The 17,309-nt window shown below is 38.6% G+C and overlaps 1 protein-coding gene across 1 annotated transcript in view; it reads left to right on the top strand.

Moving 5' to 3' along the window:
- Window positions 1-17,309, top strand: part of NRG3 (neuregulin 3) — a 436,962-nt gene that overhangs the window by 351,969 nt on the left and 67,684 nt on the right. The window contains 1 exon segment of the mRNA XM_052799207.1: window positions 9,272-9,298. Coding sequence (XP_052655167.1) covers window positions 9,272-9,298 — 27 coding nt within the window.

The raw sequence follows: 17,309 nt of genomic DNA, 5'->3' as shown, positions 1-17,309 counted from the left end.
TCCTGAGTCCTTTTGTGGAAAACTCAGACCAGTTATCTAGGCAGCTAAGTATGGATATAAATAAATATGGCAGCTTTCTTGTCATTAGAGTAGAGATGTATAATTCACAGCCATTAAAACTTTCAGTCAATATTGTAAAAATCTTGGTGTAAATACCTGTACTCCGCTGCTGCCGGTTTGTCTTTTAACTGCAGTAGAACTAAATTACTTGATGCGTTAGGGAATAAAGCTATATTTTTTTCACAAATTGATGTACATTCCTTGTCCTGAAGTTGAAGAAAGTAATTAGATTTTAAGAAATTGACAAAAAATTACAAAATTTTCTGTGCCTTTAGAGAGCCGTAAACACGATTGCATCTGAAACATTTTCCTGTAGTAGGCAAGTGAAGGACAGCTTAATGATCTGTGGAAGGAATAAAGTAACATTTAGCATGAGAAATGTTTATTAGATGTCATATGTTCGTAAGATGAGGGAGCTATTAGCAATTCCTTTAATGTTTCTGTGAGGCTGGTTATATTTTACAGACCCATATTATCAAATACCCATTTGGAAATAACAGTGCAAAAATCCCTACAGTAATTTCTAAGAAACTCATAGACTTATTCCACCTTAATAGACATTTTGCGTCATTTATTTAACCAGAAGAGGATTCTTTCTCCCACAGAACACTGCAGTGTAGTGCAATCTTTCACGCCTATGACAAGATAAAGGATCTAATTCATACATGGTTCCAAAAACTTTCCAGACCATATGTTTTGAAAGCACTGAATATGCTTTTGGGGTACAGTTTGTATGTTTTTCTGTTTTTTGACAAAAAATATGATTACCCTCCCCTCTCCTATCTAGCTTTATGAGACCTTGTCACAACACAGGTGGGAGAGGACCAGTTTCTCCAGTGTAGAGGTTGGCCTTTTCAAAGGACTCTGCATGACTAACCGTGCCAATTGCTACTGAAATTCAGTAGAAGTGCCTAATGACTTAAGACATCTAAGCTCAACTTAGATAAATATGTTCAAACCCAGTCACCAGCATTCCTGCAGATAAAGACAAGCCCATCTGCAGAGGCAGCATGATGCTGCTGTGCAAACCTGGAGTAGTAATAAGAGGTGGGACCGAGGTTTTATGCAGTGTGAGTCTCGGCTCTGCAGGAACCATTGTGTTAATGACACGGAGAAGGACAGAAGAATATGTTGCTCAATAGCTTAATTCTCCTGATGGTTCCTCAGTTGTGACAGTGCTGTAATCACCTACTATTTGATTGTGACTGTGGGACAAGTGTAGTCATTGTCATAGTTGCTGCAGAAGCCCAGGAAAAGAGTTCAGAATTGTAAAAGTAGGTCAAATAACTACATCACTGTTTTGTCTTTGTGTAGTTCTTAGCACAGTCAGAGATCCTGCTATGTGAGGTTGGACTTTTAGATGGCAATATAAAAGAAGTGTGATGTATGGAGCCAAGAAAAAAAAAAAAAAGGAACTTTACAGGAGATGATAGGCTTCAGTAATGAACAGGAACAAAAAAAATTTACATTCTTTGCAGTTACAATGCTAATACAGGGTTTTACTGATCTGTCAAACCTGCAGAATATCAGAGAAATCTTGATTTTTCTAGGAATAGGTATCATAATCATTGGTTGTAACAGTTGATGCTAGTGTCAGTAATCAAGTAACCAGGATATAATGTGCAATGTTTACTGCAGTCTCATTGCGGGGGCAGGGGAGTCGATCTCAGAGTGATCACATTGGTTTATCATTTTCAACTTATATTTACAGAAAACTTCAAAAATAACCTTGTCACCATGAGCTATGAGGCTCTATATGGGCAGCTTCATTTTCATTTGATGTAGTCACTAATTTTCAGGGAAACAGCATTACATTTTTAGCAAATAAAATAAGAAAGCATCTTCAAGTCGTCTGACTGGAGACAAAGCATTCTGTGTGGACTTACTGTTTACACGCTGATATTCTGGGATGAATTAAAGTCCTTATATGTGTTGAGCAGTTCTGTTCATTTATGAATGTTAAGTAAATCAGCAAAAATATATCTGCATGTAGCAGCAGCATCTAACATTTACCTGCTCTCTCTTCTCATTGATGAAAACAATGAGTTATTCGGAGAAAAATAAAGCATTGCTGCATTTGGCTGACACTTGACACTAAGCATTGTGGCCTGGCTCTGGTAAAATTCTTGAACACGTTCTTCAGGCATTTATTAAGTTGAATGGAGTAATTTCAATAGGCTATTCATAGATTTGAAATTGAAGACATGTTTATTTGGTCTGCTGAATTTATAGCTATAGTAACAAGAATTAACCTAGGATTAAAATCTGCACTGATTTACAATATCATGGATATCAGTAGAGATTGCTTACATTGTTTGATGAGACTAAATGTCTTCATTAAAATCCAACATAGTGCCTCAAAGAGAAGTAACTTTGTCTCTTAGCTGTAGAGATGATAATTTAAGGTCTTAAAAATGATAGAGAAGAGGCAAGCTTAATCCTCTGAGCCTGCATGCTGCAGATTAGGTAAGTAGTTGAAATTTCCAACTTGTCTTGAACCTGTGAAGATGGGAGCATTGCTAGTACTTATTTTCAAAAGTTAGAATCAGTCTTTCAGCTTTGGTGGTATAAACCACAGCTACAAGCTTTTGTCATTCAAAGGGAAAGAAAATCAATAGTTTATTCCATTATTCAGCACTGTGTATTATTTATATAATGACAGGTTTTGCTGGATGTTTTTCAAATGTTGCTTTGTTATGGAATTGATGGTGGGTGGGGGGTTATGTTCTGAGGCTATGCTATAGCCTCTCCAGAGCCATACAAATACCCACAGCACGTCTAGGTTTTCTCCTCCTTTGTGGTTTTTTTTTTTCTTTAAAAAGAAATGGAAAAAACAATTAACCTCTAGATGTTGTCTTCAATGTTTATTTTTGCAGAGTGAGGATTTTAATTTGGTTTAAAATAAAATTAACCCTATCTATATAAACTGAGAATATAAATCTTCTGTCATTGTTTATACTGAGAATATATCAAATTGTGAAGTTTTTTTGTAGATTTATGGCCCTCTTTCTTTTTTAAGTTGTAAGGGTGATTTCTAATTTCATTGAAAACTGACTAAGTATCTCATAAAGGATGTGTGTGTTGATGATTTTCATCACTGTGTCTTGACATAGATGGGGCAATTTATTGATATATTCTGTATACTTACTATTACACCGGCTAACAGGTAGTGAACAGCCTACGTATTGCCAGGGAAATTTTACTTTTGGAAAAATTTTAATAATCCTCTTTTTCAGAGAGAGTAAAAGAAGGCACCAGTTATTAGTCTATTCAAAGTCATTCTCAGGATTTAGTTTGGTCCATTTTTAAATGTCCTACAGAGGGACATTTCTATCATGTCTTTCAGTGAAGATGCTTTGAAAAATCACTAGTTGAACTGTCTTGATTTTATGTCTCTGATTCCCCTGAACCATCCCAATAATTTCTTCCACCCCCCAAAAAAATGTTGTGATGAGTACTTTTGTGTAAATTAATTACAGAAACAAATCACCAGAATCTCTCTAAAAAAAACAACAAAATCAAATTTTGTGCTTTCTAATAACTGAGACTTGTAAAATACATCATTAATACATGCTGGTGCTTTTTCTTTCTGATGCTGAAAAAAACCACAAGCCAACCTCTGAAAGCATTTGGCCAGTTTGCTATGTCTGATAACCTCCTGTGGATGTCAAAGAGAAAACAGGAACAATGTACCCTTCCGACTGAATAGAGAAATCCCTTGTCCCATAACTCTTTGTGCTCACATGCAAAATGAGGCACCAAAAAATAATATACTTGAGGATTCAAAAAATAATGCGCTTTCATATATATGTATGTAACCAGTTACAGTTTTAGCTTCATTAAATACACAAATAGGCTGATAACTACGTGCTGTCAAACATAATAAAACATAACAGATAAGACACCAGCAGTTTGTATGTTTAGGTAGTATCCTAATCTAGCTGCCTTTTGAATGGAAGGATTTTTCTTCATTTCAGACCAAGTTTGATCAGTCTAATACCTAAGAGTTAGACTTTGTCCTGTTCCTTCTAGCTAGATAATCTGTTCAGAGTACTTGAGCTGTCCCAAGGTAGCTTGCAGCATATTATCACTTTGCATTTTCTGTTCAAGACAATAATCTACCAAGGACAATTTAACAAATCTTATGAGTTTATTGCAACAGATAAATTTCATTTGCAAAGAAAAATACTTTGCTGTTGTAGTGATTTCTTAAAGCTGTCTCCTTCATGCCAAAGTCAACCTATCCTTAGAACAGATTAAAATGTCTGTAGTGGTCTACAATGAGTATTTTCATGTCCAAGATTTTTCTTCTATAAATCAGTGAGATTTACATGTTGAGTTTATATTCCTGTTCATAGCGTAGCTTAGAATGTACCTGGGATAATGAAACCTGTCTTTAACGGGGGAAAAATCTCCATGTTAATATGACTAAGAAAAAAGCCCCAGCAAACCACAATCCAGACACAAGGCTGCATGTTCTATGTGAAGCACTAATAAATCGGTCCATTAGTGAGTGCAAATTTACCTTCTCTTCTGCTTGTTATCAAGTATTCCCAGGTGTGTATGTATTCATAAAGTATAAATTAAAATGGCTTTAATACTAGCAACAAATTCACATAGTGCAAGGACCATAAGGCACAGTATTTTCCCCACATCAACAACAAAATACAGAAATATTCATGAAATAAAATATAAACGTGAATAATCTTCCTGTCTGAGTAATATATTAGTTCCTAAGAACATAACAATACCAGAAAGAAAGAAGAAATCACAATAACAAAAATAAAATACAGTCACATTATTTGGTTAATGACCCCATCTTGTGGAGCAGTGCCCATGCTTCAGCACATTAATAGCTCTCATACGCATTTTTGTTGAACTGAGTCCTTAAAGAAACTGCATTGCTTGATGGTGAATTACTTGGCATTGCACTTGCTGTGTCCAAGGAAGTGTTCTGCAGGCAATTTATCATTTCTATATTACAACTGTATAGGAATATAACACTCCTTTGTTACGCTGTGGCATGTCAGGGGTCAATACTTTACATTTTTGTGTTTGGCTTAATCTTAGGTCACCAGCACAGCTCGCTTTACCCTCCCATTCCCCCCACTGTGCAGTTCCCGGTGCCATGCCTGTCTCTCACATGGAACTGCTGGGAGAGTTTCTTGCCGTTGTTAAGAGGGGGGGAACCCATCTCCAAAACGGGAGCTTACAAAATTGTTCCTTTTCACCACAGCAGTGGAAGTGAGAGTAACTGCTGGACTGATGCATGGTCACCAAGGGGCAGCCTGATGATGGTCGTAACCCGTTCCACATACTTCTCCCCATCCCTCCTTTCCCTGCCACTGGTGTGCGCCGGGTGCAAGGGGGGAGAAGCAGCCCTGGGAGCCCTGGAGACTTGTCTTGCCGCTACGTTTCTAGCAGGGAGGTTTCTGACCCCTTTTACCTCTATGAGAGTCCAGTCACTCCTCTGCTGGAAAGGGCAAGCTGCAGTATAAAGGCTTTACTCCAAGAGAGCCAGCATTCGCTTTCTGCCTTCCGAAAAGGTGTGTGTGGGCCTGGGAGGCGGCCTTTGGCAGGGGCCACCTCAGATACGGGCTTGGGGGTTGGAAGCAGTCATTTTCTTGCCTTTTCGAATTTTTTTCAGATGCAAAGATGTGGGGTTTGAGTTTGTTTATTTTTTTGTGTATTTTGTTGTTTTGGTTTGGTTTTTTTTCCTGTAGCTAGTGGAGTAAACAGCTTGGAAGGATGAAAACAATAAGACCCAAACAACAGCTATGATTAATGACTGCTGACGTTTCTTCTAACACCTTTCCTTGCCTCATGTCCCCGATTCAATATGCTGAACGCTTTGGTAAACGCCATTGCTGCAGGAGCCATATTTGTATTGAGGAAAACAAGTGGCAAAGTTAGGGTTTTGATAACTTGTGAGTGCAGCTGAATTTCTGCAGTGGGGGGGGGAAGGAAGAGAAGGGTGTGAGTACATTCAGGCTCTTAGGAGGATTTTTTTTTTTCTTTTTTTTTTTTTTTTTTTTACCCTTTTGCTTCTGAAGTCTCAGAGCAGCCCAGGTAGTGCTGTTGTTTCTGGGATCAGAATGTCTCTTGTTTTTTTAAACACAGAGGCTTGACACAAACCAGGGAACGAGGGGAAGGACATGGAGAATGGTTGTGCTACAACTGTCTTTTTGCAGTTGTAAAAAGAGGGAGGGGAGGAAAAAAAAAAAAAGGAAAAAAACAAACCACCAACCATGGTTTGCTGCATTTGAGCAGCACTTGCCTGATGGCGTGGAAGGCTTGTTTGCAATGTATAGTCCCTGAGGTGCCGCTGTCACCTGTGGCGTTACCCACTGTGCACCCAGCGGGCTTAGCCTGGCTCCCAGCCCGGCCGCCTCCTGGCCGGTGCTGGCTCTGGTGCAGCACCCGTTCCCCAAACATGAGGGTGAGCGCAGAGGCCAGCTCCCAGGCTCGGGTGCTGGTGCCATTGTACGTGTGCCACGGCAGTGGGGCAAGAGGGCTGCACCAGTGCCAGCATGCGCTAAATCCACAAGAATTATAATTTTATTATTTTCTATTCCCAGATAGCTGCTCACAGAGCTTGTTGAACTATGCTTGATGGTAGAAAGTGGCAGCTTGGATATTTTACTGTAAAGGTTTATCCTATTAGATATGCTTTCATCAGAACCTGGGTAAATCAGCTTTGTCAGCAATATATATTATGCTGATTGCTGAAGTTGTTTTCCAGGCACGTGAGATATTTAAAATAAATAACCTGACATGTTTTCTACCCTCTACAGTTGAATGCGTTTCCCAGGAAGGCTACAGATAGCCTTGACTCTCACTTGCGTATAAGCCTCTCAAAGATGAACCAGAATGCTTTTTTCCATCTTTTTAAAGGAAAGGTGTATTTTGTATGCACTATTTGCAAAAGTGGCTTTTCACCATGTTGGTGAACTCAACGAGGAGATTGCAGGCTGCAAATGGAAAACATGTAGAAAATGTGTATAGCCCAGTTAGGAGAATTGTTTTTTCAGCTGCTCTACATAGACTTAAAAAGATGATATTGCATGATCTTGCTTCATGTGTGAATATCCTTCGCTCCTTGGAGACCAGATTATGGTGCTTTGATCTCTGTTAACATTTTTTAAAGTAAGCAGTTGTTGACTGTATCTTGATGTTGTTTACAGAAGGATGCAAGGTGTGAATTGCACACAGATAATATTTGCAGATTTCACAGGTACAGAAAATTAGAGGAAAAAACCCAAGTTACAAATATCTGTGAATACAGTATGTTGAATGCACTTTTGATATTTCTGATCTCATGCTCTTACAAAGATTACATTCCTGTGTCAAATGTACCAGGGATGTTTGTACATCATGCTTGTACATGACTGCAATACAGATTACAAGACTGTAATGTGGAATACATATATATGTATGGTTTTGAGTTATGTATTTAATACCAAAAAGAAAGATTCATTTGGGTGTCACTAGACTTGCATAATACGCCTGTCCTAACACCATGCTAATAAGGTATTTACACCACATAGCATCATCTTATGTTCTTTTCTTTTGAAATGCATATTGTGTCTTCTGCATGAAGACAGATGGGGAGTTTAGCAACTATTCTAGAGATTTGTATGCTAAGTGAACTGAGCAAGCTGATGCTTGATGCTTTCTGGAAGGATTGAAAGGTTGCAAAAGGTGAATCACTCCCAGCATTTTCAACAGAAACCCAGATATTTCATGTTCTCATCACAGGTACCAGAGCTGACAATTCATATGATAAAGTGTTTAAAATTACTGCTTGTTTATGTTGGAAGACCTTTTAACTTTGCTGTCTAGTTCTTAAGTGGACTTTTGAAAGTTGCAGTACATTAGTTAATGGGACCGACTGTTTCACACAGCTCCCAGTAGTACCTCCCAGCTCCAAGCACAAGCCAACACATCAGTCTGGCTCTGTCTTTCTTGTAACCCTCCTGCTCTTTCCCTACTTCCTTCCTCTCTGCACACACTGCTCTTGGAAACTGTGGCAAAATCATGCATTATTCTGTTCTGTATTAAGGAAATGTGACTATAAATTGAAAGGAAGACAAACGCAATTAAAATATTTTGCTTTTTATGATATTTAAAAGGGAAATACTGCATTTTCCTCAGGAAAAAAAAAAATCCTTCTTTGTTCTTTATAATGCAAATTATTACCTCCCATGGAAAAGCAAAATATTTGAAGTCTAGGGTAGAAGAGAATTGCGTTCTGCAGCCTTTCTGAACATCTGGCCTTCTGCAGTTTCAGTTTGGACCTGAAGCTACTACTCCTTACACACTCCGTTCTGAAAAGTCAGTTAGCATTTTTTCTGTTGCTCTGTCCCTGCAGGATGGAGAGGTTGTTGTTCTTTAATCACATATCAACTTAAACATACTTACTATCAACTTAAAATTAATAAGTGTTTTATATAAATTTAAATCTACTTTACACTAAAACATCTGTCATATCCTAATTTCTCATGTGAAAAAAGGGTCCTGAAATGTTTTGAACGCCACACGGTAAATTCGGTCAATATGCTAAAAACATTAAGATTTTTGCTTCAGTTCTAAATGTCTTGAAACTATTGCATCATATCAGTCAAATGGCTAAGTAAGGAACAAGGCAATGATTTCGTGAAGTCAGATTTTCTGTTACACAACAGATAGCAGTTATGCAATCACGTTGGGTGCAGGTGTGGCCACTGTGCTGTAGCGAGAGCTGCAAAACTCAGTAAAAGCCTTCCGTTCATCTCTTTAGGTTTTGATCTCTGTCAGAGAAAATGAAGGCAAGAACCTTGTCTAACTAATGATAGTAGTTAGCATGTTGAGAGAGGAGTTTCAGGAGGAAGAGAAAATGAAATTCCTGTAGGTAGCTGGCTTGAGGCACTTCAGTTGAATATAAATATAATGAGTAAAGGCGTTCGTGTCCTTCCCCAAATACACTTTCCTTCTGTGACAGCTCAGTGCCCTAACTTGCCGTTTTAGGATTGCCCTTCGAAGGGCAGGGTTCTGCTTTTCTTTTTGACCAGTACCCACACAGTGGGCCCCGACCCTGCATTGTGTTCTGCAGCTCTGCCGTATAAATATTGAATGCTACCAGTGATGATAAAGGGGATATTTACATTTTGGTCTATTTCTAACATTTCTGTCTCTTTTTTCTTTTTTCTTTTACATGCTTGCTTGGGTATAGCAGACCATTTGGGAATTGAATTCATGGGTAAGTTTTCATCTCTCTTCCTTTCACTTGCTAATATTTATCTTGGTGCCTTATCCCAAAGCACATGGAAGTTAATGGGAAGACTCCTGTGACCTCCATCAGTGGATTTTGGATTGGGCTCCTACTGTATTTACCAATTACATTTGAAATTATATGAAGATTTAATTTTTCTCTTGTCCACTGGTAGGAAGCTTAAAAACTACATAATGATGTTTTGGTATTTTATTGGTGTTTAATGAAACATAATATAAAGATTATATGGCTATATCATGACATTTGCAGAATAATATTTTATATGAGATTTTTAGGAAAGAGTTAATGCCTATCTTCACGTAAAGGAAAGTAAATTTTAAATTAGAATTAATTTTTTTTTCAGAATTTGGTGTTGATTACAATGTTAAATATAACTAGGTTTAATAAGAACTATTTCATTAGCTTTTAACAGACAAGTCAGAGGAATACTTTTAAGAAAAGGGACAAATATCTGTGATCCTGTGAAATAAGTTAACTTCAGCTTAGGAAAAAAGCTAAAGGAGGAGTGAATAATTGCTGCTTATAATTTTGGAAAGGAAAAGATGATGTTCTATTGACTCAGTTGCTGCCCTGTAATGTATTCATAGCCGGATGGAATGATAGGCTTAACAGGTCACCGCTTCACCTCTCAGCTGGTGATCTGCAGAGAGCATAGGTAATTTCCTCGAGGAAGCTGAGGTTTGTCCTTAGCAGAGTTAGTGGACTGGTGCATCCTTTGTTTAAAAACAGCTTGCATAAACCATTAAATATGACTGAAAACACTATAATAAAAAGCTTGCAAATTCATATCGAAGTCATAAAAAATTACTTTTAATGTGGCCTTTCCCTATGTTGAGTTTTACTTAATTTTTTTAGATTTTAAAAATAAAAATATGATGGCCTAGTGATTGTAAGTGGTGATATGGGGATCTTCTTGACAGGTTGAATATAAGTTGTCACGAAGGCAATATGGTGATGAGTATTAACTGCGTTGCAGGCTCCATTAGCAAGAGGATAGCCAGCAGGTTGAGGGATTTCTTCTGACTGCTTTTGGACTTCTGTGGCATACCTAGAGAACAGTTCTCTCTAGAGAACTAGTCTGTGATCTCCAGAAGTCTAGTGTTTCACTTTGCTTTACATGAGACTTTAAAAGTACTGGTGGAATCAATGCAAGTGTTTTCACAGACTTAGTGGACAAGCACAACTGGGAAATGGTTACTTTAAAGGCTCTGCATATATCCTAGTTTTACTGCTTAACTTAAATTGTAAGCAGCAGTCTTGAGGCATATGAATTGAAGGAAAAGCACATACATAAAAGGAACAGGATAAGGAATATATATAGGATTCTTAGAGTACGCCTTTCCATAGGAAGCAGGAAAGTGTTGCTCAGGAGGCAAAGCTGAATTATTTTCACTTTATTTTGAGCATTTTGGTTTCCTCTTTTGGTTTTTTTTTAGACATCTCTTTAAGGCTTGAAATAAAGCCAACCCCTGAAGTCTTGGCTCAGAGTAGTCTTCTCATATGAGTAGCTTTCTGATTGTCTTATTTAATGTTGGAACAGATCTTGATGGATAGAAATTAATGAAATCTTGTGTCTCAAGCCTGAAAATATTATGACAGCAGTCTAAAATGAGGCTTGAGGTGGTTTTCTGTGGGCTAGAAAAAATAAAGTTCCAGAATCATACACAAAAGTGAAATGCTTGTGCTTCTTAAACCCTCCAATCTTTTTGAAGAATTACTTAGGAAGTGTAAGCACATATGGAATCATTACTGCACACATAGCAAAGGACAAATCCCCACCCTGTATACAGAGAGATCAGGTGACAATACACTCATCAAATTAGGGCTGCTCATGCAAAGCCTCTCCCATGAGTTTACTTCTTTACTGTAGAGAATAATTGCAGTTGTGGGAAGGGTGTTTTCCAATTATGAAAAATAACAACGTATAGATGCTGCAGAGCTTAGCCTTGTTTGTACGTGATCGAGGGAGCACTCTTTCTAAGGTTTTCATTGCATTTGTGGGCTCAGTTGACATAGGAATTCCATTTTCATCATCATCTTCCAGAAATTTTGCTTGAAAACCATGTAAGCCTGGATTCCCAGGCAAGGTTGAACTCCTTCCACAGTAGGTAAAGCTCAAATCTCATGTAGATAGGAACATCTGTCTGTAGAGGTGCCCCAGGGGACAGATGAAATGTACACTAACTACACATCTAGCTTAGTGTACATTTGCCACGGAAAGTAGATGAGCGCAGTCATTTTTTTTGCTAGATTCTCAAGAATCATTGGAGTGTATGTATATACCTACCCAGTCCTTCTACTGTCCTGTTAGGGATCTGTTGTCCATGAATTTGTGTATCATTTTGTGAACCAGCTGATACTGTCTTCCCCCACAAGCTCCTGTGGCAGCCAGTTCCAGAGCTCAATAGTTAGAGGCTGTGTACATTGCTTTTTCCTTACCTGTTGAAGTCCACTTCCTACCAGATAGCTCTCATGTGCAGGACTTACTGAACAAGAGTTATGCATTCAGTTTATCTGCCACACCGACTGTTGTGTTAACCGCTCTCACGTTCTCACACCCCCTTCCCCTTTTGGATATTGTCAGGTTTATGTTCCATACAATAGTCAATATTGTGCATTCCCAAACATGAATACCTGATACTTTAATGTTGTTGCTGGCTTTGGTTTGCAGTGTCTGTTTCTTTGTATGGATAGCAGAGATAAATGCAGGCGTATTAACATGGCATACCGGTTTTAAAATGTTGCAAATGTAACAATTAATGTACGGTTCTGATCTATGCACGTGCAGCTTCTCTTGAATTAAATTAAAGCCCAGTATGTGTTCAAGGGACACTCTGTCCTTAAAAATGTGGATTTAAGTATTGTGATCAGAGTGGCCAAGCTTTATGAAATTCTGGTGATAAGGAAATGCTTTACACTTTCTAGTACCTCAAAGAAAAAAGGGGAAAAAAAAAAAAGTCTTGTGTTTGATACTCACTCATGAGAGCTAGATTCCATTTCCATCTCTGATGCGATCTTCCAGAAAGGCTTTGGGCAAGGTATTTTAATCTCTCTGTGCCTTAGATTCTTAGTTACAGTAATTTGTGTCAGGCTTTCTGCATTTAGATTCCTCAGCTCTCTGGGGAATATCTTTCAGTAGTGTGTAACACAGAAACTATTTCTTCCTTGCAAGAGGGTGCAGACTTCACTGCCTCCTTGCCTGTGCTCCCTGGCTCCTTGTAAGAGAGCACAGCAGTGCATGGGAGAATAGTGTACAGCTCACGCAGGAGTGCAATGCACCTGGTCTGGATTGGTGCACATGTCTGCATGGTTCCCAGGGTCTCACCAATGATGATGCACGCAATTTTATTTACACAAAGGTAAGTAAATATTATGATGATGTTCCTAGAAACTGGAAATCTGCTCATTCTATTAACAATTTCATGTCAATTGAAAGCAGACTGGCTGTTGGTAATGCTCATGTGAGGCAGTGAGTTTGTAAAAAAAGGAGAGTTTGAAAGAAGCAGCTTTTATTCAATCAGAAAACTAAGTGATGTATTGTTAGCATTGGATAGCATGGGAATATGAGTATCTACAGCTTATTGTCATTTTTTGACCCAAGCGGTTAACCGCACATCAAGGCTGAATGGTTTATTTTTGTCTGATGGAAAATTGGATGATGAAGCCAAATATCTCTGATAGCCAACATGGCTGATCAGGTTACTTTGGTGCAACAGGTAGCAGTTGAAAGCTGAGTTGTGGAGACTGACTTCGTGCATGTGGTCCCAGCTGCAGAGTGAAATCATTATTTTAACTGCCAGATACAAGGAGATGCAAAAGCCTGAGAGTGATCTTTGGAAATAAGTGGTCTGGGCAAAGAGTCAGTGCCCAAGACAAGGAGTCGTCAGTTTTACTCATTTCTTACACTGAGAATGAGTAGCTAAGGTGTGTTAAGGGACGAAACATGAAGGTGAGTGAGTATTGGAATAACCTGCTACAATACATGAACAAACATGACTATTTCAGCAATTCACCTACACCACCTCATCTGATGATCCAGAATCTCTATCTTTTGTTCTGTAACAGTAATTTACAATGGATACGGTTGAAAATAAAATGCCCCAAGAAAGTGCAACAGGTAGGTCGCTACAGTTGTGGTGGAAATACAGTCATTACCTGAAATAGTCCTCATCCTTAGGCTGCTTAGCAGTTAAACCTATATCAATGGTGTAAACAATTATGATGTGATAACCTGAATCTCCCCATGTGTGAATTGCAAAAATAATACAGCGGTTACCATATTTAGTTGCTACTTTTAACTTGCTGATACTTAGGCCTTACACAGGAAGTTAGTATTTTTCCTTAGAACTGGTTACCTTTTCTGGAAAAATCAGAAGAAGCTTCACTGAAGTCAATGGAGTATGAATGATATATAATACCCTTGTAAGAGCTGAATTATTTAATTGAGCAGAGCAATAAAGTAACTCAAGAATGGGATCCTATTAAAATTTATATATCTCTTTGCAACAACTACAATGTGAAATGTATTCAGTTTCCTGTACCCTGAGCAGTTGTTAATATTGGAGAAGATGGTGCATGCTTTATTTTCATTGTGCTGATTCTCACTGCCTCCTGATTGCGGTAAGACGGTTGTATGCCCAAGACTCTGGGAACACATGAACCAGTTAACTAAATTAACTCTGTGACCTTGTGTCATGCACTGTGGCAGATGCATTTTGATTTTTCCAAACCGCAAAAGTTAGTTTTGCTGACGGGCAGTATAAGCAAGACTGCAACAATTTAGTATTTTTCCTGTTTGCAAAGAAATAAAAAGGCAAAGTACATTAGTTCCTGCACAGCTCACAAAATGTGCAGCTGGTGAGCTGTCCTCTGAAACTCAATGTCTTGTAGCAGCAAACAGACAATGAAAATAAATAACCAGTGTTTGCATGGATGGTCCTAGCCTTAGTTACCATTTAGCAGCTCTTATCTGTTATAAAACCCTGTAACACTCCTATCCTCTCTGGAAGAGAGGATGAATGTTCAATTACATGAGCAAAGAATGTACATGTTCTAAAGGACATATGTTTAAAAAATAAAGTTCAGTTTTCCCTGTATTCCTTTTTTAAAGTTTAAAGCAGGTAGATCCTTTTCTGGTAATATGGCACACTGTTTTTTATGCTCCTCTTTACATAAAATCTATTATTAGAGATTCTGATCACAGTCATCCCCCAGTACTATCAAAGCATATCTGTCTAATGATTATATTGTTGTTAATCACAAGCATTTAAAATACTTCATCTGTACTCCTTCAGTAAATTCTTGAAGAACTAAGAGGGGCTGTTCCGATAGGCATTGATACTTGTAAAGTTTACTACCATTGTTGTCATCGCTCCTTGAATCCCTTTTTTCTTCAAGCTGCCCCAACTTTTCATTACCTTCTTCTGATTTTACCTTTTCAAATTTAGTAAAGGCTTTGCTCTTGGGACCTTGTCTTTCTGTTTGCTTTGTGAAATACCTGTCCTTTTTAAGTATGCTGCAAAATAACAATAGTATCCTGAGGCATGAAATGGCTTTAGATTTTCAGCACTTTCCATGGGATTCTTTTAGCTGGGAAGAAGAGTCGTTTATCACCTCTAGAGAAAAGAGACATGAACACCAGAAGAGAGAGTTTTATACAAACAGCTGATGTCTGTGTACTGTAAGAGTAATGGATGAAGCAGAGGTTCCTCAGGGCTGGAGGAAGCTCTGCCAGTGGTTGTACCTGTTTAGGAAAGTGTACCGCTTAAATGAAAGTCAACGTGCATCTGGTGAACATGTTGCAGGCTGCCTTACAACATCTTGGCTCAGTTTGGGGGATATGGTTTGGTTTTGGTTTAGTGGGAGGGAGAGATTTATCCCTAGGTGGTTTGTAACCTAGCTACCATCTCGGTTCGGTGCTACCATCTGTACTTTTCTTGGTATGTCATTCTTCCAATTTTTCTGCATTTTATGTATTAGCAATGAACTGGGTTGGATTAACTTGCATTTTTTTTAAAAGACAAGACTAAGATTTACCATGTGGTTAACTTATGCGTGCTGTTAATTGCCTGTAGTGCTTTATCAAAATAGTAATGCTTTATCAAAATAGTAATGCTGTGAACTTGTGTGGATAAAATGGATAAAATACTGTTAATATATGTAACTTACTCTGGTGACCTTCCTCTGTGTTTGGTTTCTTCTGCTTTGTCTGACTGAAGCTACTAATCATTTGAGATGAAACTTAGGGAAACTAAAAAAATATTGATAACACAGTAAGTTGACAAGTTTAGAAAGCCAGAATTGGTCTGGGTTTCTCTGTTTTGCTGGGGGCTAGGCTGGGGGGAGGCACTAGTTGCATTGAGCAGGGTATCAGTCTATAAAAGTGGGTGTATGTCATCGGTAATGCTACATATAACCATTAGTCTGTCACTTCCAATGTGAATGTGCACTGTGTATCCTTATGTGCTGATCGGGGGCTACTAGTAAGGTCAAAGTGTTATCTGTGGATTAGAAAAGAGAATTTGAGAAGCCTTAAAAATGGATATTGTCTACAAGCCTCCAGGTAAGTTTTCATGTAACTTCTAGTGCCAGGTACAAACCTCTTCTGCATGGTGCTGGTTTCAAGAACACTCATGCTTTATTGTCACCTCGGGGAGAAAGGATGTGTGCTTCGAGGCTGGATTTCAACCGAGGACACAGCATCTCATCTGCATACAGCGGGGCTTTGCTATATTTTGTCTCTATGTACGCAAATTATGTACATTCTGGTTTGGGATTAGGCATACGCCCTAGGTTCCTGCATGGCTGCTGTATCTCAGAGGTAAACGCTTTTTATCATGAAATACAGGTAATTGGATGGCACCAACACTGAACAGACAGCTGAGTATTTAAACGTGACCTTATACCCAGTCTCGTAACCTGCATTTTGAATGTGGTATTTAGGTAAATGCTTCACTGAGCTTGAGGAATTGTTAAAACTGACACCACAAGGGTATACTAATGCAATTAGATGACTTGCAATGTTGAGATTTTACTCTTGGCCTTGTTTGGGCTCAGTTGCAGTTTAACCAGATGCAAAAATATGTAGACAGTGACTTGTATATGTTGTACGCTACTGAAACAAGCCTAGCAGGACAAAGGTGAGATCTGCACGTCAAAGGCAAGATCTGCATGTCAAAAGTGATGGTAGAGACAGCTGCCAGAAGACGTGCCAGTGAGAGTTTGTATTTCCAGTTGAGAGAGGACCTGAGAGGAGGCTTCAAAGTAGTAAGTACAATCTGGACATGCCCATGAGAACTTGGAACCCATTGTTAGGCTACTAGGGTGGGGGGGGGTTATTAGTAGAAGGTTGTTTACTGTGTATTGAAGTTATCTTGCTACAGGAGAAGAGACTCCAAATGCCAGAGCTGTGCCATGTTTACACAGCCACGGTGAATCAGTGTTACTTTGTCCTTTTCCTACTTGGAGGTGTTATGTAGATGTCAAGTCTCATTCAGTAAATGATGCAAGGATTCAGAAAGCAGAAGGTAAGTATCACAATAAATGTTCCATGACAGTGGTGCGCTTGTAACGTATATTACAGTTGCATAGAAAAATTGATGTTTCTGACAGTGAACTAAATCTTTCTGTGTCCTCTGTGCATAGAATGAGTAGAGACAGTGTCCTGCCAGTACTTGCTGGAAGCAGAGGAGAAGGGTAAGCAGTGTGGAAAAATTGACAATGCACTATGTAGAGCACTAAATTGTTTTTTCATGCACTTCCTTTTCTTTTCTCTTGCAGGAGCTGTAGGATATTGGCACGCCGAGAAGTGCAGAGATATTATTCCTACTCTGGTTGATTGTTTTTAATAAAGTTATTTTTATGATAATTGAAAATTGTCTCATGATCCTATTTCCTGTCCCCATTAGCATCAGTTTATCCCCATTTCAAAACTAACCTGTCTGTGCTGAAAAATGCTGTTTGTCCAGTTACCCAGGGT

The sequence above is a fragment of the Harpia harpyja genome, chromosome 10 (genome assembly GCF_026419915.1).
Source record: "Harpia harpyja isolate bHarHar1 chromosome 10, bHarHar1 primary haplotype, whole genome shotgun sequence".
Taxonomy (NCBI): Eukaryota; Metazoa; Chordata; class Aves; order Accipitriformes; family Accipitridae; genus Harpia; species Harpia harpyja.
The sequence above is the reverse complement of the archived record's forward strand: the minus strand, read 5'-3'. Positions and strand labels throughout refer to the sequence as shown.